The sequence below is a fragment of the Panthera tigris genome, chromosome C1 (genome assembly GCF_018350195.1).
Source record: "Panthera tigris isolate Pti1 chromosome C1, P.tigris_Pti1_mat1.1, whole genome shotgun sequence".
Lineage (NCBI taxonomy): Eukaryota > Metazoa > Chordata > Mammalia > Carnivora > Felidae > Panthera > Panthera tigris.
In genome coordinates, this window is record NC_056667.1 from 197,943,516 (window position 1) to 197,967,352 (window position 23,837).

The 23,837-nt window shown below is 35.9% G+C and overlaps 1 protein-coding gene across 1 annotated transcript in view; it reads right to left on the reverse strand.

Annotated features, from left to right (window-relative positions):
- The window catches only part of ABCA12 (ATP binding cassette subfamily A member 12), a 174,897-nt gene that overhangs the window by 61,839 nt on the left and 89,221 nt on the right, over positions 1-23,837 (reverse strand). Inside the window, exons 10-20 of the mRNA XM_042993914.1 lie at positions 22,626-22,744; positions 21,445-21,551; positions 14,874-15,130; positions 14,669-14,781; positions 13,321-13,445; positions 11,300-11,473; positions 7,780-7,944; positions 7,245-7,455; positions 6,153-6,292; positions 4,243-4,362; positions 974-1,064 (exon numbers count right to left, since the gene is read on the reverse strand). Of these exons, the coding sequence (XP_042849848.1) occupies positions 974-1,064; positions 4,243-4,362; positions 6,153-6,292; positions 7,245-7,455; positions 7,780-7,944; positions 11,300-11,473; positions 13,321-13,445; positions 14,669-14,781; positions 14,874-15,130; positions 21,445-21,551; positions 22,626-22,744 (1,622 nt within the window). The remainder of the gene's footprint in view (positions 1-973; positions 1,065-4,242; positions 4,363-6,152; positions 6,293-7,244; positions 7,456-7,779; positions 7,945-11,299; positions 11,474-13,320; positions 13,446-14,668; positions 14,782-14,873; positions 15,131-21,444; positions 21,552-22,625; positions 22,745-23,837) is intronic.

Sequence of the window (23,837 nt, forward strand, 5' to 3'; positions counted from 1 at the left end):
CTCCTGTCCTATATTAAGAAGATAAAATTTATATAAAACTTTGTAGTATATTCCTGATATTTTGATCAAATGGTTTCTTACCCAAATGGTACTTTTAGAGAATAAATCCACTAGTATCTTTCCTTAATGAAACTCGGTCAACTATCATAAAGTGCACACAATTATACACAATACAAACATGAGCCTAATTCCTCCCTACTGGTTTACAGACTATGTCACTTCTGTCCCAGGAGCTTCAGGGAGGAGGGGCACTTGCTCTACTGCAGCCAAATTCTGATGCTCTCAATCCCTTCCTCATACTTGTGGTTGCATAGCAACAGTGAGTCAGACACAGACTGAATTAGATGTCTTGCATCCCTTAGGTTGAAGGTGGGGATGTGGCAGAGGGAATGCATAAGTTCAGACAGCTTCCTTTGATCCTCTTTGCCTGTTTCTTTTAAATGACCATGAGAGGAGGATCCAACCTTGAATACTGATTTAAGTTTATTTTCTTTTGAATCTCTTCATTGCCTTTGTTTTGCTTCTGCTAACTCAATAATTTCTTCCAGTTACATTTTGGGTTAATCAAAGTGATACTGAGGCCAGCAGAGATAAGATGTTAAATGTAACTGGAAATAAACCATTTCATCTTCCTTTGTCCTTAAGGACTTGCTTTTCATCAAGTTGCTGGGGAGGTGGGGGGGACGTCCTCTTACTTCTAGCAATCTACCAAGTGACCAATGACTATAGGAATACATGAAGTATATGCTTGTTGAAACTAACTGCAGACGCTGGGTATGTGAATAGTTATTACTACTTGTAGTAATACGACTATCTGGGAAAAAGATGGATAGATATGTCCAAGATTTTACTGTCCTTAGAATAACTAGCTAAAAATCAAATGCAGAAGAAAATAAAACGTTTTCAAATGCAACCATGTTTTTCACATTCCTGACATGACTAGTGAATAAAAGTTTTGTAACTCTGGACTTACCGAGTTCATCGATCTGTTTCAATAGTTCAACGGCATCAAGTCCCACAGAGAATTTCACAAAAACTTGCACAAAGGGGTTCCTTAAAGTATTCTAACAAATAACAATAGGGAATCAGTTTCAGTACAAGAAAACATGTTTAATCATCATCTGTCTAACAGCATCTACAGTGAAAGGAAGTAACAACCACCCGGCATTATCAATGCAACACCTTGCAGTGCTCACATACAAATCCTTAGAAAGGGAGAGAAGGTGCGTGGCTGGTAATGACTAGAAAGGCTGGGTTTTTCTTGTTGATAGACACAAATTAGTCTGCATGCTCCTGTGGCCAGATATGACTCTAATTATCAACATTAGGAAATTACATTCAATGTAACAGTCCTTTTACCCACGGCTATGACATCATTTGTTTTTTGATATACTCTATACACCACTGTAGTTGTTCATGGTTGAATTTTGTTCAACTAAAAGAAACTGATACAACTTTTAAAAATTGTGAAGTCTATAGGCACCTGGGTGGCTCAGTCGGTTGAACGACTTCGGCTCAGGTCATGATCTCATGGTTCATGAGTTCGAACCCCACATGGAGCTCACTGCTGTCAGTGTAGAGCCTGCTTCCAATCCTCTGTCCCCCCTTTCTCTCTTGCCCTTCTCCTGCTCATGCTGTCTCTCTCTCTCAAAAATAAATTTAAAAAATATTTAAAAAATTGTGATGCCTAAATGGAACTTCATATCACAATTGATTGGTGCAAGAATTCTACTACTTCCTAGCTATGGGCTCTCAGCAAGCAATCTGTTTTTTCTAGCTTCATGTTACTTTTCTGTAAAGTAGAGATGAATGAGTCATCAGAACATTCAAATGTAAATTACTATAATATCATTTATCATTGCAAAAAGCACAATTATGTGAACATGGAAAAATAAACTGACGATAAATCTTTAAATTTCTCTATCTCCATGGAAAGACTGAAAAATTAAAAAAAACAAACCTCAACGCTTTAACATATAATGATTTTATAGCTATCTTCCAAATTAGGAGACATAGCTTCTACCACTCCAGAAATACAGCCAGGTAACACTTGTTGAGACCTTACTGTGTACTGCACACTAACAGAGTTTAGCTTAATTTTCTCACAGAGTTTTCCAGAACACCTTGAGGTCCCTTAAGGACACAAAATTAATAAGGGCCAAAGGGCCAAAGGGCGGAAGACAGAGAATTCAACATGATTAGAGAAATGCTTATCTTATGTGTTAATTCATGGTCATGTTTTTATGGGAACCAGACTAAAACTGGTTTTCCCTTTGGAGGACAATCCAGGATCACTCATCATTCTGTCCTTCTTACCAATATCTTCAGTTTTGTTACCATGGAGATAAAAGGTTAAGAATAATATGTATGAACAGAGCATAGATACAAGAGAATTAATTCACTAAATCCATAGATGCTGAGGGGTAAGGGCAGGTGACAGCATGTAGACTGACGGCTATCACACAGCTACACACCATGATAACCCAAGTCCTCTGAAGTCTATTTACCAGGAATTAATTTGTGCATCCTGGAAAAACTGAATTAGAGCATTACTAATAAACAAAGCACTGTGTCTGTTGCAATTCAGAGAAGATCCACTGAGCCATATCTCCATTCTCCCACCACTCCTTTTGCGATCAATCCTGTGATGAGTGACACTATTTTTACATGCTTTCACACATATGATCCTCACAAATCTGTGAAGTGGCTCTCAGTATATTCATTTTAGAGATTCGTAAACTGTCGATCAAGTGTCTTATGTCATTTGCCTCGGGATTCACATTGGCAAAGCCAGGTGTTATGCTAAAAGCCTTAAATTTCAAAATCTGTGTACATTTGCATAAATAAGTTTTTCCTCAATAATTGAGAATAATGATTTATTTTTGGTCTAGAGCAGAATCAAGTTGCTTCCATTAGATGATGGTCCCTTTATGGACACAATCACAGAATTTCTTCATAGCAAATTATTGCACTTTGGAACTATTATGCACAGATCATGTCTTTTGTTAATTCACTGCTTTAGCCACAAAACTTTCCTTAGTGAAATGATATGTGTAGGGTTTTTTTTTTTTTTTTACTCCACAGAAAAAGAGTTAAAGGAAAAAGAGAACAATCTTCCATTTAGGAAAACAGATAGGTCAACAAAGTACTATTAAGTGCTTTGTTACATAAAACATCCACTTGAACCTACTTAAAATTAGAACCAAGTTTAATAGTAAATTGTGGGGAAGATGTCTGATGCAAGTTTACTTTTCTTATATTAATTAAGTTATTAAATATCTATTTCAGAAATGTATTTTATATTATAATATAAACTTTATATATTATTTATGATAAAAGCCAGATTGTAATTATAACTATGAGCTGATTGTTAGTCAAAACAAAGACTAAGCAAGGCATCTTTGGATATAATTTTTCTGACAAAGTTGTATGAACCAAATCCTTTATTCTATGTTTAACTTCTTGAGCATGTTTTTAAGAAGGACCTTTTTTTTGCAAATATATTTTAGCTCTCCATCAATTTTCCATGGGCCTCTCTCAATACTTTGATATGTAAACCATTCTCTCTTAAAGTTCCTATGTTGCATCCTTCCTGCCAGTTTTCTCTTCTCCAACTGGTAGCTGGTCTGACTCTGCTGCTCCATTGTTAGTTCTCAGTAGCTGTTTGTGATTGGAACATTTGCCCCACATTATTTTCAACATCTTCAGAAAACCCTACATCTTTTGCAAGAATTGCAAATTATACTTTGAACCAGTGCACATTGTATTTGAGTTGCATTGTCAAATCTTTACCCTAGAGTGCTGTATGTTTCAACCAAAGAATTCCCCAAACTGAACATTCTTCTCCAGAATACTAGTATTTTTAGGAACTCTGGTTCTGTTAAAATAGCAAAAAATAATTTAAAGTGAAGGGACAAATAAAGAAAACACATTCTAAGTAGTTTTTACAGCATTTCATTTTTGGAAAACAAGATTTACATCACTAGTTAGGTCTCAAGTTCAACCTGTAAGATGGCTTATCTCTGAATTACAGATACAGAGAGGATGCACCACAGGAGGTGAGGATGATTAGGAATGTGAGAGATCTGTTATCCTGTCTCAGACTTTCTCTCTGGAGGACAGGAAATTTAATCTATTGGATACGGATTCCAAGTTACTACAGGCCCATTGCCATAATGAGGATGATTAAAATCTTAAAGAATTATAATTCCTATGAAGAAGAATGACAGAGCTGTCTCCTACCTGGAGCATGGGAATTGTCTGGTTTAACAGGTGGAAGGAATTCATGAAAAGTGGTGAGTTATCCATCCACTCTTGAGATTTCTCTCTTAATTCCGCCAGCTGCCTCAGAGTTACATTAGACTTAAAGACAAAGAAACAAAGACAGATCAGGTCCATCACTATTTCTCCTACATCCCAAAAAGGTATCCTAAGGTTATTTTGTTATACAACTTTAAAGAAACAGTTCTAAAAGGTAGAGCTAGTAAAAAAAAAAAAATGTCAGAAATTTCCCACACGGTCAGAAGTTTTTAAATGACAGCTTTTATAGGGTCAGGATCACTTTTAAAAATTCTGGAAAATGTAGGGTTTGCTTCAGTGTCCACAGTGAATTTACAGTCAAAATGAAAACATGTCTTCTGGAGTTCTCACAAGTTACTCATTTTTTCCAATGACACATTTAACTTGACTACTACAGAAACATCCTAGTTCAAAGATATGAGGAGATTACTCTCATATACTGCTGGTGGAAATGGAGGTGTTACAGCCTTTTTTGGAAAGCAATCTGACAACAGACATTACATAAAATACAGTATTCCTTAATCCCTCAATCCTAAACAATCATTTCATTGAAATAAAAATTCCACTGCATAAATAACATGCATGAGAATATTTGTTGTTATATTATTTACATTTGCAAAAACAAAAATGAAAACAAAAGGAAACACTGGAAACACAATAAATGCCCAACAATTGAGGATTGGCTGAGTAAGTTCTATGGTATGAAAAAGTTTGCAATTTTCAAGAAGAATGAATTAAACGATGCCAATTGAGTTAGAATTTCCACAAGGTATTGTTGTGTGAGTAAAGTAATACATAGAAAAGTATTATAATGTAACCTCATTTTAATAATGCAAGCAATGACAAAAAACCTTGCATATGAATGTATGTATAGTATCATGATCTATAAAGAATTAGAGAAATGTACATAAATGACAAAAAATCACATCCTTGAATACTAAAAATTATAAGTTACATAAAAGAAAGAATAAGATCAAGAGGAGAGAAAAAGAGGAGGTGAGAGCCAAACAAAAAGGAAAGACAAAAAAAATGACTACACTTGGAAAATAAGCAGATAATGACTTCACTTATGCAAAATTATTAGGAGCACATAGTCAATAAAGCAAATTAAATATTAAAATGCAAACAATAAAAACAAACGTCATCCTAGAAACCAGTGATGAACTCATGTCCATTTTTATATAGACCTACAATAACGTTATATTCACCTAAACTATGGTCTAGTGACCAAGTAATGGTAAAGTGGAGATTTTTTTCCTTCCACTCTATCATTTTAAAAGTATCAAATTTATAATTCAAATCATTAAAATTGCAACTTTCAAAGTTGCAGGGAAATGTAATTATGATTAAGTTAGGTAGATGATAAGTATAGTGACTATTAATAATGTTGTATTTCTCGACGTCTTTCATATAAACATAACATGTTGAATTGTACAACCTAATGTGAAGCCAATAATTTATAATTTAGGGATTGTTTTTGTTCAAACTAGTTACATAATGCTCTAATATTATTTTTTTCTAGTGTCATTATTTTAACATATTTGAAAATTAGACACCAGTGGTAGAAAAATTTTCTGCTTTTGGAGATAAGCTGAAAAATATGAGATCTTGCTTCAACTAACCTCACTCTCAAGTGTCACCCTGGTTCATTTCTCTTCAAAGGGCTACTAAACAATCTACACTGTTTACACATGTACAGGGCAGAATCTGAGAATTACGAGTTTCAGAAATCCAAGGGTAATACTAGGTAAGATATAAAGAAATCTGAGTCAACTATAGTAGATTTGGAAGCTGACTACTTTAAAAGTCATCTTAATACTTTAGATAGAAACTGTGAGTTATAAGGGTCAAACCTTTTCCATTATTGCCTTTGTGATGGGGGTATATGGCGCGTACAAAATTTTTCCCAACAACATAGGTTTCAGGAAAGCCCAAATCACAGGTCCAGCAGGCATATTAATGATGTCTTTATAAAGGGAGAAGCAAAATGGTGCTGGAAGGAAAAAGTGAATAAAATCCATTTAGTATGTGTATCTAAAATCTATTTTCTTATGGTAAATTGGCACAGATTATTGTTATTATGCCCACAGATGCATGTCTTATACTTCCTTTATTATTAACAGTTGTGAAGCATCTGGTATCAAAGTAAGAAAGTGTAGTAACAAATCTTTAGGTATGAGAGTTTAACCCAATAAGCAAGACTATGATAAGTGACGGCATTTGCCAAGAGGAGTTAGAAAGGTTTTGAAAAATCACATTTCAGAATATCTTCCAACCAACACTTAATTTAAAAATATATATGTTTGTATGCAAAAATATGATACCAGGGTAGTACCAGATATATGAGTTGTTCAATAAATTTTGAATGAGTAAAGAGATGAATAAATGAGTCAATCCAATTGCACGAATATACTAAACATTCATATATCACTTGGAAGAGCTCAACTGATGGAATTTTGCATCCCAAGTAAACGGCGTTGATGTGCTACTAAGCGTTTATGGTTCTGCTGCATTCACAGAGCTTTTCTACATGTGAGACTAATTTCTAATTCTCAAAAGTTAAGAAAAATGTTGAGTAAGCAGGTTTAAGGCATGTTTTTGCATTATTTACTGGCAAGGACAGTATAGTTGTGATGGACAAGTTCTCAGTGTTGTGACTCAGAAGCTAGACTGCTGAGCTCAGCTCATAGCTCTGATATTTCCACGTTGGGAGACCTTGGCCAGTTACTTAAGTATGTCTGCACCTCAACTCCCCTAAGATGGAGACGCCTACCTTCTAGGTTTGCAAAGTGTGGGTCAGTCAATGTGCAAACATGCCTGAAGTGTGGGAAGTGCCGTGTAAGTGCTGGGGAAAATTAACGCATCATTTATTATGAAAGGTTAAGACACAGTGGACAATGTTGTTAGGAGATGATGTCACTGTGCTAATTTTGAAGTATACTTACTGGTATGTGTGGGGATTCCATATTTGGAAGCAATCTGTTCTTTGCTTAATTTGTAAGTCAAAAAATCCTTCGTGTGGTTGCCTTTTCGCCTTTGAGAAGAGGGCAGCAAGGCAGTTAAATATTCAGTGGTGATCCCCTGGGAACACAATGCTTGGGAGATGGTGCTAAATGATCCTTGGGGTGTGTTCATCCGGTTGCTTCTGTACATTGCCTGGGAGATAAAAATCCACGATTTATTAACATTATGTAGCTATAAGTGCTGCTGAGGACAATACAGAAGAAAACCTGGTAATGCTTAGAGTATCCTTATAGCTTCCATAACTCCTTTAAAACACGTATCCTAAATGTAAATGCAGAATGCTGAACCTCGCTAATTTAAGTGGCAACGCTTTCGCCAGACTAGAAGAGTTTCCCTGGAGGTGATTTTTTTGAATGTACTGTATTTGTAGCTGCATGTATTATAACTAATGTCAAATAAAAGTTAATATGACAAAAGGAATTTCCCAAGAAGCACATTACTGGGTGGCTTTCCTACCTGTGTTAACGGAACACTTCTGGGCAGATGCATTTGTTTCAGGGATGACATTTTATCCAGCAGCGGACGTGTGCCGGAAGCCATCTGACTGAGAATCTCTTTTAGCCTCATGAAGAGTTCTATCATCTTTTCTACTGGCTTTTGATCTTCCCTAGGGAAAAACACCTAACAGGAACAGAATAAAAATAAATGATCTATGTGGAGACATTGGCACCTGCGCTCACTGTTGGTAAGAATCTAAAAAGTTATAAACACTGTGGAAAAATTTTTGGAAGTTTATTAAATAACTTAGATATAAGCTTACCATGCAACCCAGAATTCCATTCCTAAGTATTTATCCAAGCAAAAGGAAAACGCATGTCCACACAAAGATTTGTATGTGAAGGTTCACAGTGGCATTATTCACAAGAGCCAAAAAAAAAAAAAAAAAATGGAAACAATCCAAATGAATGGACAAACAAAATGTACACCCTAAAACTAGAATACCGTTTGGCAATAAAAAGATACGAAATACCAACACATGTTGCAACATGCGTGAAATTCAAAAACATTATACTAAGTGAAAACACACACACACACACACAAAGACCACATATTATATGATTCTGCTTATATAAAATGTCTAGAAAAGGAGAATCTCTGGAGATAGAAAATAGATTAGGGGCTGCCTGGGCTAGAGGTCAGAATGAGAAGTGACTGCATATAGACACAAAGTTTCTTTCTGGGGTTGACGGAAGTATTCTAAAATTATGTGGTAGGGGTGCCAGGGTGGCTCAGTTGGTTGAGTGCCCGACTCTTGGTTTTGGCTCAGGTCATGATCTCACAGTCTGTGAGACTGAGCCCCGTGTCAGGCTCTGAACAGATGGAGTAAAGCCTGCTTGGGATTCTCTCCCTCCCTCTCTCTCTCTGCCCCTCCCCTGCTCATGCATGCATGCTCTCTCTCTCTCTCTCAAAATAAATAAATGAACTTTTAAAAAATAAAATAAGGTAAAATTATTTTGTGGTAATGGTTGCACAATCATTGAATTGGACACTTCAAATAAGTGAATTTTACAGTATATAAATTATACCTCAATAAAGTTGCCTAAAATAAATGATTTTAAAAGTCATAAAGGTAAATGTCAATTACACAATTCTTCATGTATGCTGTTGCTCAAAGATCATATAATATTATCCTTAAAATCAGAAAAACCCTGTCAAAAAACTCATGTGATTTATCAGGTTTTATCACAATCCCATAAAGCTCTTCTGATGCATGAAGTAATACTGGAAATGCTTTAAAATTTTAAAGTAACTTCATCCTCTGATTCATTTCACCAACAAACTTTGATTGAGTGTCTGCTATGCTCCCAGCATGGGTGAGGTGATGGGTATATTGGGTGGTGCACAAACTGACATCATCCCTCCACTCAAGAGGCTTTGGTCTAATAGATATCAAACAAATCAATAGACAAAAGACTGGGGGAATATGAGGGGGTACAGGGAGTTTAGCTAAGAATCAAAAAGACCTTTCTTTCCAGTATGGCCCTGCAACGGAGAGAAAGAACAAACCAGAGAAAGAATAAGCAGAAGAAGGTTACAGGTAGAGGGAAAGATGTGTGAGGTCCATGAGGAGGGACAGTTCTTGACACGCCCAAGATAGTCAAAGACCACCATTATGAGAACAAGATGCATTTGGAGAGATATCTTGAAGACACAGATACCTCATTAGCACAGCTATTAATTACAGTCATGTTTTTTTCTAAATTGAAATCAACATTTCAGTTTTTCTTCCAGTGCTGCCCAAATTCTTGGCATTCTTACACTGATGTGAAATAAATGGACTAACGATGACTAATTTTTCGTTATTTTTCTTTGCAACACCTAAAAGAGGTAGGAATGGTCTTCTGCTTGTCAAATGTACATATTTAACTACTAGACTCAACAAAAAATGTTTGGTTTGGTATCTGTTCTGCAGAGGCATTATAAATAAAGAATTTAAAATATAAAATAAGAATTATAAAATAAGAATTAAAATTTTAGATGAAAAAAATTAAAAAATAAAATTTTTGATGAACAGAATTAATAATTTCACTTCATATGCATTTGAAGTCATAGTTTATGGAACATAACCATTTGTATAATTACTGGGTATTTGCTGAGTGCCTTTATGGGCCTGGCACTATTCCTGGCATTTGAAGTATTGGGTGGTTCCACATAGCAGCTATGGGCCCAAGGAGACACCATGGAGGAAAGAGAATGTCACAGATGGGAAGGGGGTTTGCAGATTATGGGGATCCTGTAGGATCTGGGGGGTTTACCTGAATAGAATGGGGAGCCACTGGAAGGTGATGAGCAGAGGGGTGGCGTAATGTCACTTAAGTTTTAAAATGATCACTCTGGCTGTTTAAGAATGGTAGGGAAGGGTAGCAGTGGGGAGGTTACAAGTGTGGAGGCAGGGAGTCCCAGTTAAGAGGCCAGCACAGAAGGGGTGCCTGGGTGGCTCAGTTGTTTAAGCGTCCGACTTCGGTTCAGGTCATGATCTCATGGTTTGTGAGTTAAAGCCCCACATGGGTCTCTGTGCTGAGAGCTCAGAGCCTAGAGCCTGCTTCAGATTCTGTGTCTCCCTCTCTCTCTCTGCCCCTCCCTTACACACACACACACACACACACACACACACACTCTCTCTCTCTCTCTCTCTCTCTCTAAAATAAATAAACATTGAAAGAAAAAAAAAAAAAGAGGCCACCACAGAAAGATAGGTATGGAAAATGATAATCCAGAACAGGATTACTGATAACTAGTCCTAAAACATTTCCATCCCCTTTTCTATAATGTCTCAACAACATATGTCACCCAAATTGCTTCTGGTGCTTCTTACTGTAAAGAGAAAAACACTTTTTGCAATGTTTTCAATAATATGTAAATATTTTTGATCTAGTATAGATGTGGGTGAACATAGATGTTTAATTTTCTTATGTTTATATTTTTCTTTCAGTTTGGTGTCACATAAGTACTTATAAAGCATGCACTTATTGTAAGATGAAGTCATTGCTGACTTTTCTAAGTTCTGATAATGATCCATTTATTTTATTCTACTGCATGAGTAACAGTAGCCTCTTTCTAAATTGATGGAAAAAACACATACAAATTTTTAACACCAAACCAATCTCCACTTTCTTAAAAAATTTGCTTTAATCTTTATTATTCTACCAAATTAATGCTTGTTCACTGTAAAAATATACACACACACACACATTTGTATCTCATACTTTAGTATAATATATATTCAATTTAATACCTGGTCTTGGATATACAAACTGAGAGTTAATAAGGCAATAATATTAATTTCCCCATTTATAAAATGTGCAAATATGCAGCATATGATCTCTAAGGTCCTATTTAGCTCCAAAATAAAGCTATAATTCCAAAAGCTGTATAAATGGATCTTATTCATTAGAGTATCAGAGAGCATACTCATGTAATCAAATATTTTTATTCTAAACTGCGAATATAAAATATTTCATCAACAGAAACTTGCCTTGTATGTGAAGTTGTAAATGTCCAAGTAGTGCAGAAGGGTGAGTCCAATGAGGTAAGACTGACGGGATCTTTCTGGAACAGACAGGCTGCAGAACTCCTTCATCACATCCTCCATTTTGGAATAGGTCATATTAGCATCACAAGAATGCAACCAGAACACACGAGAAATAATCTGCAAGTTGGAGGAAGAAAAATATTTTAGCTGTGAATCCTTTGAGAGCTAGCTCTTAAAATAAAGGTTTTCTTTACTCTTAGACTTCACTTAAAAATATGATAAATTGTCCTCCAAATAAAAAAATTTTTTTTTCTATTTAAACCACTAATCACCACCAATAAAACTATAGACAGCTCATTGTCCAGTGGAAAGCTTAAGAAACAAGATTGAGAAAAAGAGTCAAAGAAGTGTCTGTGATGATTCTGAGATTTCTCATTTGAACAACTGGTTGAATGATGGTACCAAGAATTGATCTGGAGTTAAGTTTGGGAAAAATATTAGCTTAAGACTCATTTTCCCTATAAAATTTACTTAGTTTATTCAAATTGCATTTCATTTTTAAAATTATTTGAAGTTATAATCTTATATAATAATCTCAAGGTATCTCCATCAAGAGATAAAGGGCAAAGAAAAAAAACCACCTAGAATTGGATAATAATATGAATCAACTGTCCTGGAGAGTAATGGTATGTGAAAAGTGAGGCATGAACATGAGAAGACAGAAGTCATCTCTATTGCCATTGAGTTGAAATCAAGAGAAAAGTTTACAAAATTTCAGATTGTTGAGGGGCACCTGGGTGGGTCAGTTAGTTAAGCATCCAACTCTTGATTTCAGCTCAGGTCATGATTTCACGGTTTGTGAGTTCGTGTCCTGCATTGGACTCTGCTTGGGATTCTCGCTCCCTCTCTTTCTGTCCCTCTTCCCCCTCTCAAAATAAACATTAAAAAAAATTGTTGGAACTTTTCTCTCTTTCCTATTGAAAGTAATAAGAATGTATACTCCCCATTTACATATTTTTGTTTACTAAAATGAACCTGCTCTTCAGAAGCCAAACACACTGACTGCTGAAATTAGATCTTAGGATAAAATGAGCAAAAGGTGAGATCAAAGAGAAAAGGTCAATGAACTACTATTTGATAGAACAAGAGAAAAAAAGGGAAGGCAAAGCGGTTTTAATTTTTATATGAGGGAACCAATGAACAGGACACAAGCAAACCTACATTATTTCCCAAAAGCAGTCTTAAAGCCTTTCCACAAACTTTATCCAATATGGGAGAATAGCTGCACTGTGCTTAGAATGACACACTCTGTCACATGTAAGTTCTGAATGGATGTGGCCTTAAGCTCTGCAGTTCTTTCGGAAAATTTCTATGACATTTTCAGACAATGGACTTGGAAAAGGGATAAAAGAAAAGACAGTTCAAGTGGAAAACCCTATTATCAGCCTATGAGGAAATGACATTATTCATTTTCACACCAAAACATCTTTCCTATACCTACAAACTTGCCCAGAGTTCTCCGGATTCTATCTGTTTTACATACTATGCCTTGTCTTGCTTGCGACTCTTAAAAACCAAAGATGAGTATTCGTTTCAACAAACTGTAAATGGTCTGGTGGTTTTTTCTCCCAATCAGATTACTGAAATCTGACTTTGATGTCATCATAATAGACTGTGCAAATTTATCTCAGAAAACATGATTGTGATAGGAAATATGAAGAATTACTGACGGCACCACTTATTTAAGAAGACGATCTAGGTGCAAGGAAAGGGAGAAGACAAAGACAGGAAGAGGAAGGAAAAGGAAGACTAGACAGAAAAGACAAGACAGTGATAATCATCTTGCTTCAGGATTTTTCTTCTAACTCCACTTAGGAATTTGGACCCTAATTTTATCATTCGCATGGAAAAATCACCAGATTTGCATGCCACTTCTCTGTGTTTTACTGAGAAGTGCTTACAGATACTAAACATCACTTAAACTTGTAAAATCTGGCTGGAAGCACAGACCTATTGCACCTCACCTCAGCTCTGCTATCAGGGATAGGAATGGCCAGCAGGCTGTCAACACTCCTACTGGACATTCCTGTTGTTCTCCTCAGTTCTTCTTTCAGCAACTCAACATTTTTAAACATTTCTATTAACTGACCTACAAGGAAACAACAACAACAAAACAACCTCATATGTTGGTTGCAATGTAATTCTTTTTAAGTCATTATACTAACGTTAGAGAAACCTTCTAGACTAAAACATACATTCAACGTATATGCCTTGTGTCAGGAACAGATGTCTCCCAGTCTTGGCAAACTCTGCATCTTTAGGATCTATTTCTATCTGATTTAGACTTGTTCCTATTATGAAATCATTGACCCAAGGTAACAGATTGCTCTGGGTTATAAATTTTCCTTAGGTGTCTACAACACAAGGTTGATTCAAAAAAAAAAAAAATGATTTCCTCACAGACTTTGATCACATAATGCGCTAAATATACATCCCTCCATTTGATTTAAAACATCACACAAATTCAAAATGCTTTTTAGCCTCAGATCATATAATACTGTCAACTTAGGACAGGTCTGCTAAATCTATAACATAACACTGCCGGGCATTTTTCCTTAACTTTGCCCAGCACACTAGAGTTTATAAAGGAGATTTAATAATCATTACCTCACTTTTAAATAGAATGTTTTTAACTTCAAACTTTTTTAGGACAGTGATTATAATTATTTCATATCTGGGTCATTTAATGCATAACAAATAATATTTTGGCTTTATGTTAGCAGATTATAATCTCCATTCTGCAAATATCCTTTGATTTCTTTATGAAGTTTCCCTTATGCAAATATACCCTCTTTATTTTTGGACTTAGTGCCCTTCCAATTTTGTGGCTGCCTGTTGTCCAAAACTCTGAATGCCTTTCTTTTCAGTATTGAGGTATTATGCAAAGAAGAAACGTATTGCATGATGCATCATGCTCAGAATACTAATAGAAGGTTCTGAATTGAGATTTCTATAGACAGCAGCGCATCTTTTTTATTTTTTAAATCAGATTATTTTCCCAGAAGTAAATAAATTCCATCCTAGCTAATGCACTTTAATATATCAGAGAAATAAAAGGTGAATGGTTTAACTAGTTAAAATTTTGAAGATCTTTTTGCTGTGAAACCAAATTTCCCTATTTCATCCTCTGCTGGCTTTCTGTGTGTTTATTTTAGACAAGTAACCATATTTGAAAGCTTCATATTTCTCATGTGTGAGGGCAGATACAAAGTATGTTTGGTTGGGAACTTCAAAAAAGCCTTTCTTAAACTGCAGCATGAGAATCACATGCATTCTTATAAGACAGCACTTAAAATACGGATGGGGAAACACCTCGTTTTTCAGAAGCATCTGCACTGTTATTGACATGCATCATGGCGTCTATGGTCGGCATTAACCGTGTGATATTTTCCAAGTAATTCATTTGCAATGCCTGTTCTAGAAACCTGAAACAAAGCAGAAGAGAAGATAAAGCATATCCATAATTATTTGAGAAGGGATTTCTCTCACCAAAGAAAAAGGCAGTGCAGATACTTACCAATCCATATTTAAATTAATTTTGCTTGGATCCCCAGTAAGCAAATCCCTCAGTTTCTTAGATAGAATATTGTCACGGTACAGTAAGTTGGTTGCTATTTCGGTGCCAATCTCTGCTGCTTCAAGGAGCTGCACATGAAACGCACTTTCTTCACATAGGTTCCCAAAGTTCATATCGGAGAGCTGGCACATTCTCTCTATTGAACTGAAGGTTTCAGATTCACAAAGAAGTTCGGTCAAGTTTCGAAGTTGAGACAGCTTTCCAGAAGAGAAAAGAAGTGAGAAGTAGATTGGTTACATTATTATAAATATTTGGTAGTTGAAAATCGCCAACCAACATTGATTTACTTCAAAAAAACAACACTGTGCATATGTGTTTATTTAGTTAGCATTTGGCAAGTTTTACCACAAAGCATTATTTCCTGTCATTTGAGGTTTATTATTTTCTTTTTTTTTTTTTTTTAATGTTTGTTTATTTTTGAGAGAGAGACGGAGACAGAGCACCAGCGGGGGAGAGACAGAGAGAGAGGGAAACAGAATTTGAAGCAGGTTCCAGGCTCAAAGCTGTCAGCACAGAGCCCGACTTGGGGCTTGAACTCACAAACTGCGAGATCATGGCCTGAGCTTAAGTCAGACACTCAACGGAATGAGTAGCCCAGGTGCCCCTAGATTTATTATTTTCTTAAGAATTTATAAAACTTTTGGACCTGATAGGCCTGTATTTCCCAACTGTACTCATACCTTGTAGATTCAAAGGTTAAAAAGATGTAGTTCAGTTTTATCTCACTGAAATCACAAATACTTAAACTAATTTATATTTTACTTTGTATTTTAAGTCATGTGGAAAAGCAGAGAGCAAAGCAGGTTTGGCTTGGAACTTCAAAAAGGGTCTTTTCCTCATACGCATTAGGATAACTACTATAAGTAAAAAGGAAAGAAAGAAAATTATAAGTGCCGGGAAGGATATGGAGAAATTAGACCCCTCGTGCACTGTTGGTGGGAATATAAAATGATGCAGCCACAGAATGGAGTTTCCTCAAAAATGAAAATAGAATTACCATATGATCCAGCAATCCCACTTCTGTGTATATACACAAAAGTATTGAAAGCTAGGTTTCAAACAAATACTTACACGCCCGTGTCATTATTCACAAAAACCAAGAGATGGAAACAACCCAAGTATCCTCTGACAGATGAATGGATAAACACATGGTAGTACATACATACTATGGGATATTATTATTCAGCCTTCAAAAGGAAAGAAATTCTGACATATGCGACAACATGGATGGCTTTTGAGGAAATTGTGCTGTGTGAAAGAAGCCAGTCACGAAAAGACAAATACTGGATGAGGTCACTTAAATGAGGTATATAGAGTAATCACATTTATAGTGGCAGAAAGTAGAACGGGGCGGGGCGGGGGGAGAGAGGCACAGGAGTTATTGTAATGGCATAAGGTTTCAGTATTACAAGATTGAAAGAGTTCTAGAGATTGGTTGCAGAATAACATGGATGTATTTAACAAGACCGAGGTGTACAGTTGAAAATGGTTACGGTAATAAAGTTTATTTTACGTGTGTGTTACCACAATTAAAAAAAATTTAATTGACAAGAAAACAGCCTTTTACAAACTACAGCATGTGAATCACATGCATTTCAATAAGACATATGGATGGGAATACACTTGGTTTTTCAGAAGTGTCTGCACTGTTTTGGACATTATCGTCTGCCCTCTTACCTACTGAGGGAAACTGGATGCCTTTGTTCTGTGAAAGTGCTGGAAAGTTCTGTCGTGCTTGGAAGCTACCCTGGAGCTATTCCTTTTAAGAGGCTGAATAATTTGGAGCAACATCTCAAGAAGCAAATATATGTGTCATTCATTGCAACTCGATTTTCAATTAGAAGTTGCATTTTGATAGAAATGAAATATTTTATGATACAGGCAAATGTTTAGGGATGTTTCTTTCCATATATCAAATGGGAAAGATACAATGATGTCTTAGATGAAAGATTTATAGTAACTGCATGTAGGCAGTAGTAATTAAACACTGATCATCCTAGATAGTAAATATCATTGGTCTATTTTTTACTGTATTTAATATTCTAATTGACTGCTGGCTTAGAACTATCTAAAATGTCCTCATGCATATTAAACTTCTACTCACTTGTCTTATAGCTATGAGAAAATTTCCATTACAGGCCCAATTGTTTTACCAGCTATTTTTGGTACCATGCTACCATGTTTGCCACTCTATTCCTTTCTTTCCAAATACTAGACATGATTAACCTTTTAATAAATAAAACCAAGCCTCCCTGCCATGTACTCCAGTGGCTTTTAGTGATTTTTTTTAAATAAAGTTTATTTATTTATTTTGAGAGAGACAGAGAGTGTGAATGGGTGGGGGGGGGGAGCGAAAGAGAGAGAGAGAGAGAGAGAGAGAGAGAGAGAGAGAGAGATTTAGAATCCCAAGCAGGCTCCACACTGTCAGCTCAGAGTCTGACATGGGGTTCAAACTCATGAACCATGAGATCATGACCTGAGCCAAAATCAACAGTCGGATGTTTAACCAACTAACCACCCAGTTACTCTGAGTTTTAATGATTTCTTAAAAAAAGGATAAATACCGGTAGCCCAATATATTTGTTTCAATCGAGCTTTGTGGGCATAGTAAATGTCAATGATTTTTACTTAGTAGAGACCAAATATATTTTTTAGTTGCAAGTTTAACATACATGTATGAGAAACCTGTAAAAGTCTATACAGTGTAATCTTGGTTTGATAAGATATAAGTTAATGAAGGAGAAATCGGAAATCTAACCATGCTACTGAAATAAAATTGGTTCTCTGAAATAAGAATTTAATTCAGGGTCAATGATGTGGAATGCATTGTGGGGCACATCTATCAAAGAATAACCCAACGGTCATTTAGTATTTGTCATTATTTACTACTTTCTTCTAAAAGCAATACATGCATTAAACATTTAGAAGCTTCATGGATCATTAATAATCAATCATAAATTCAGAGAATTAAAATCCTCTCTTCAAAAGTATGTGTCAAATCTAGAATGTAGGTTTGTCAGCACCTCATATACAGTCCTTCTCTCCTTTGTCATGACCCTGGTCCACAAAGTGAGTAAGTGCTCAGATCTAAACTTTAACAATGAGCCATAACTAACTCCAGGTCCAGCTGTGACTGAATTCCCCAGGGCCATGGTCCCCAAATGCATCTGAGTCAGAAATGTAAGCTACATTTAAATAAGGCTTCAAAATATCATAGGCATAAAAAGGATAAAACAGCAATGCTCCTGGGCCCTTGGCAAGTAAATGCAGGGGAAAAGGAACCTATTTAAAAATTTAAAGATGTTACAATAAAAATATTGTGTTGCCCACGTTTCTGCCCAACATGGGCAGAATATCCACTTTACATATAGTTCCCCAACCAGGAAGTTAACCTCCCCACAATGAAGGGAGTAGAAAACACAAAAGCTCAAGAAGAGTGCAATGTTAGGGCTAGAAAAGAGGAGTAGGAACAGAAGAAAAAGTCACCTTTGAATGGCAGGCATTTGACATTTTGGAGGGTCTAAACCTTCTTAGAAATACCATGAATAAAGTTTTGGAATGGGTAGGCCTTGACTGTCACAATTAAGATACTAATTACCAGAGAAGGCAAAGCAGGGAATTTAAATCATCTCTAGGAATTTGTCTTCATTCTTTCAGTTATATGTACTGAATATTTTCCCCATGTCAGACTATATGCCAGGTGCTGAGAATACCATAGGAAGGGATGTTAGCAATGTTCCTGACAGAGCTTTTAGTCTTGGAATGTATGGATTCTGTCAATTGCAGATAGCAGCCATGCTTGTTGTAAATGACAATGGATTTTCTACCCAAGGGACAGGATTGCAGTTTATTTCCACATCTGTGGCTTCTAGAACATTTTTTATAATGTAACCCTCAATAGGAGCAGTATATCCAAAATGTGGATGCTGTTTTAAATTATTCTTACATCTATTTCCCATTCCATTAGTGTAAATGATTGAGAATGTGTTGTTTCAATTTCCCTGCTGTATATTTTGTGCTGAGCGGTTACTTCACAAGTTGAGAACTACAATGAATAACTGTCCTGGTAACACAGTTACATCACCAGAACTCTTTACATCACCAGGGCTCTACTTTAACACCCTCATTTGTTCATACATCCATGAGTTGTCTTAAGCATCTACTATGTGCTTGATGTGGGGCTTTAGAGATGTAGAACGCATAATTTTATCAGAGTTCACACTCTAAAGTGATGGAAATGGACCTTATTTATACAACAAACTATAATGTGAAGTAATAAGTTCCAATAGCCAGAAATCTGTTATCAGACTCCTCTTTCTTATGCCTCACACCTCACTGGCTGCCATGTTGTGTCACCTAACTTCCTATAACACTCTTGAAACTGTCACTTCCTTTTATTCTCTGCCACTGACATAGTGCAGGGCCTCACTTTCTGCTTAGGTTACTGCAAAAATCACCTACTTGGCTTTCCTCCAATCTGACTTCCATAATTTTCCTAGATAGATCTCTTTCTAAAATGCAAATTTCATCTTCAAATGCACAACTTTCCAGATCAGATTCAAACTCCTTGACTAAGTCAAAAGAGGCCTTTGGGATCCGGGCCCATTCTCTCTGGAGCCGCCTTTCCTTCTGCTCCAGCTGGACACATGACTACAGATAACCTGTATCTGTCTTCAGGATCATACCTCTGTCTTAACAAATGCAGGGCTCTATGTCTGGAATGTAGGACTGTAACCTAGTCCTACACAGCCTGCAAGAGTAAGCATTATCTCCTTTATGAAATGTCTTCTCCTCACCTCCATCCCCTATAATCAGAGTTAAATATCCCACCTCCCTACACAGACTCCTGTCCATCCACATACCACAACACTTATCTCACTGAGTTATAATTATTGGTCTGCTTTTCCATCTGCTACCCTGGATTGTTATAAGGACTTTGGGGTTAGAGATTATGTCTTTTAAATAAACAGATTAGTGTTATGGGACCACAGATGATGAATAGAATGAATGAATGGATAAATATTATGTGCACACAAAGCCATTATCTTGGTTGGGCAACAGGGAGAAAGGCAATACTCTAATATTGTAGAAGTGACATTTAAACTTGTCCTTGAAGGATGAGTAGGAATTTTCCAGATGAATGCATAACTTCCTTCTCATTTGCACAAACAAATTAAGATAGTGCTAAATTAAGTACATTAGAAATTTTGATTTGTGTAGAAGACTAGGAAAAAATGTATGTAATCTAACTAGCATACTTACTTGTAATACACATGGACATATGTTTTGGATGCTTGCTTAATTAGACCATGTTGACTATACAGAAAGTCATCTTGCTTGCCCTGAATAAACCAGTTCTAATTTTGCTTTATCCCTGCCTACATAAATTCAATTAAACTGCTGTTCTTACTAGGAAAACTGTTTTCAAATTTTAATAGGGTTATTTAAGAAATGAAGTGAATATCATAACTTATATAGTATATGCACGAACTAGGCAAAGAATGATAGATAAACATGAACCAACTGAAACCTCAGAGATTATAAATTTTTTTTCTGTTGCCTTCCCCCCTCTGTTTAATATCATACATCTTTTTTTAAGTTTATTTATTTTTGAGAGAGAGAGAGAGAGAGAGAGCAGGGGAGGGACAGAGAGAAAGGGAGAGAGAGAATCCCAAACAGACTCTGCACTGTCAGCGGGGGGCCTGATGTGGGGCTTCAACTCATTAACTGTGAGATCATGACCTGAACCAAAATCAAGAGTCAGGCGCTTAACTGACTGAGCCACTCAGGAGCCCTAAATATCATACATCTTAATGTGATTTATTGATTTCTGCTTTTGATGACAATAAAAATAAGGTTAGTCTACTTCTGAGATTTCTGCATACTGCTAAGTCTAAACATCAGCTTTTAAAATAAACTTTCATAGTTTTAAAAACTGAGGACATCTCAAGTTAGAAATTATATTTTGAATATTTTTTTTAAATTATGAAGCTTAATGAGATAGCTATATTATTAGTCATTCCTTTTTGTATGTGAATACTGTAATTAGGCTCTTATGTCATTTCACTCAGAGATATCTGTTAATTAAAAACAAAATGCCATTTTATAGCACAAAAACACTTTTGTGCCCCTTTTCTAGCATTAATCTAGTCAAAATAGGACCAATATTTATGAACATACAGATTTAAAATTTTAACTGAAAATACATCTTGGGGCACATAGGCGGCTTAGTCAGTTAAGTTTCCGACTTTTGATTTCAGCTCACATCATGATCTCACGGTTCATGAGTTTGAACCCCGTGTCATTGGGCTCTATACTGACAGCAGGGAGCCTGCTTGGGATTTTCTCTCTCCCTCTCTCTCTCCGCCTCTCCCCTGCTCACGATCTCTTTCTTTCAAAATGAATAAATAAACTTAAAAAAAAAAAAAAACTTTAAACTGAAAATACATCTTGCCAGAGTATTACAGGAAATGTAGAGGTTTATTTATTTATTTTTTCTTTCATGGCTTACTTTTGATTTCACGACTTCAGGAACTGAAGACAAGTAATCCTCATAAAAACCATTTTGAAGAAAAGATTTTTTAAATGAAATTATGGACTGCAGGAGTCTTAAATTTTCTGTAAAGGAAGAGAGAAGAGTTACCTTATGTGAACTGCAAGGTCATTTAGGGAACCCATTTGAAAAACACCTTTATCCTAATTTATTGCCAAGTTTTTTCTAAGATAATGGCCTCTTTCAATCTAAATATAAGACAAGTGAAAATTTAACCTTTCCTTGAACCATGCAGACTACAGAGTTCGTTATTTTTAAAATATTCATAGATACTCTGCTTAGAGACAAAAATATTTCTAGCAAAGGTGCTACGCACTTTTGGCTCTTGTGAACTGAGTATGCTTTTATTTCTGACTTTTGGATATACTGTTAAGTTGAAGTGTTTGGGGGAGAATAGATTGTATAATCACTGTGACACAGACATGCCCTTCCCACCTTGATTAACTCATGGCTAGTAAACAAAGACCACACTTAAATACTTGTTACGCTATTTGCCTACCATTAGGTCTCAAAAAACTATTTTGGTGTGGGGAAAGTGAATGCATATCTCTAGAAAAATGTGAGAAAATTGATATTTTTCTTTAAAAAGGAAAAGAAATATTTGATTAAATGTCATCTTCATGGTTGTCTATGTAGGCAGAAAATTGAAAATACAGTGTGTAAGGGTGGGAAGTAAAACCAGTCTGCCACAAAAAAATCCTTTGTTTATGTAATTTACACCTGCTTTTAGAAGTCAATATTATCATTTCTCATTATTTTTTGATAACTAAGACTACTAAGGGCACAGAAAACGCCATGAAGGGTTAGGTGAACTCTTAATAATTCTAGAAACTTGGCAAGTATGTCTGGGTGGCCATTGTCATACTCTCTGTTACATGGCCATCATACATTAAGTCTGTCCAGGAAGCCAGGTGGTACTAGCAGCAGGAACAAAAGTAATAACGTATTAATAATACGTATTAATAATACAATTAGATATTCCCTTTATATATCAAACTACCAAACTGAAACTCATGCATATGGAAACTAAGATCTTTTAAAAGCTTTTTTCTCTATTTTTTAAGCAAATGTCTTAAAATACTACTTTATAATAGAATTAGAACCATAAGCAGCATTTTGACTACTAAGAAGAGTATTACCTTGTGATCCCCTGGCCAAATTGTCAGTGACATTTCTCACACATGCCAAGTAAGGAATATAAGGACTATCTGCTGATATATTTAAGAGAGCATCTTCAAAATTTTCCAGTATTAGAAGCCTATAGAATTAGAAAAGAATATATAAATTAAGTCACATAAAAATAGAACAAAGCTATTTTGTTGAGGTCATTTAAGCTGTTGGTTATTTGGCAATGGATGACTTGGGCATTGGTTGACTTGGGCATTGGTTGACTTGGGCAGTGGTTGACTTGGGCAGTGGCTGACTTGGGCAGCAGTTGACTTGGGCAGTGGCTGACTTGGGCAGTGGTTGACTTGGACAGTGGTTGACTTGCGCAGTGGCTGACTTGGGCATTGGTTAACTTGGGCATTAAAACACTATGAAGTAGAATATCTTCCTTCATACAACCTAAGTACACACTGGTTCTTCATCCTCTGAGCATTTACCTCTCCATGGGCATTACCATTATATTTAATTATTTTAATATCCAATGATAAGTGATCTTAAGATTATTTCTAGGCACATTCATATGAAAGAAAAAAATTACTGGGCTAGAGTTGTCAGATGAAGTATAGGACTCCTACTTAAATCTGAATTTCAGATAAACAATGAATAATTTTTCTTTTCTTTTCTTCCTTTTTTATTAACAATGAATTTTCAATGTAAGTACAACCAGTGAGTCTTGTAGATTTTCTTTTCCTTTTTCTCTCCCCCACCTTTAAGTCTGCCAACCCCCCTCTGGGTCTCAGTTTCTTCTCTTGTCAAATGAGAGGTAGAGGGCTGAATTGATCTGCTAATCCCATCCACCTATAACATTCTTCAAATAAATTTAAATTTATTTAATTGTGATTTTAAAAATAGGGGAATCTAACAACAATGTAAGTTCCTTTTGTTTTCCTTTAAACAACCAATTCCGTGTTTTCAAATTAACCACTTTCAGGTTTTCTTTCACCGTGACTGGCATATGAGAAGACAGCCTAAGATTTCTGAGGCATAAGTTCACGTGAGTAAGTATGTGTGTGTTGCATATGCCCAGCCACTTCAACTCTTAGGCTGCCTCTCTATTTGTTTTGTAACGTCTTCCCTTAGTGTCTCCGATTGAATTTTATGTACAGGAGAGATAGAATAAATGTCAACAGCTGATTTGGGGACCATCTGCTTTGCATCAAACTGCACAATACACAAATTAACTA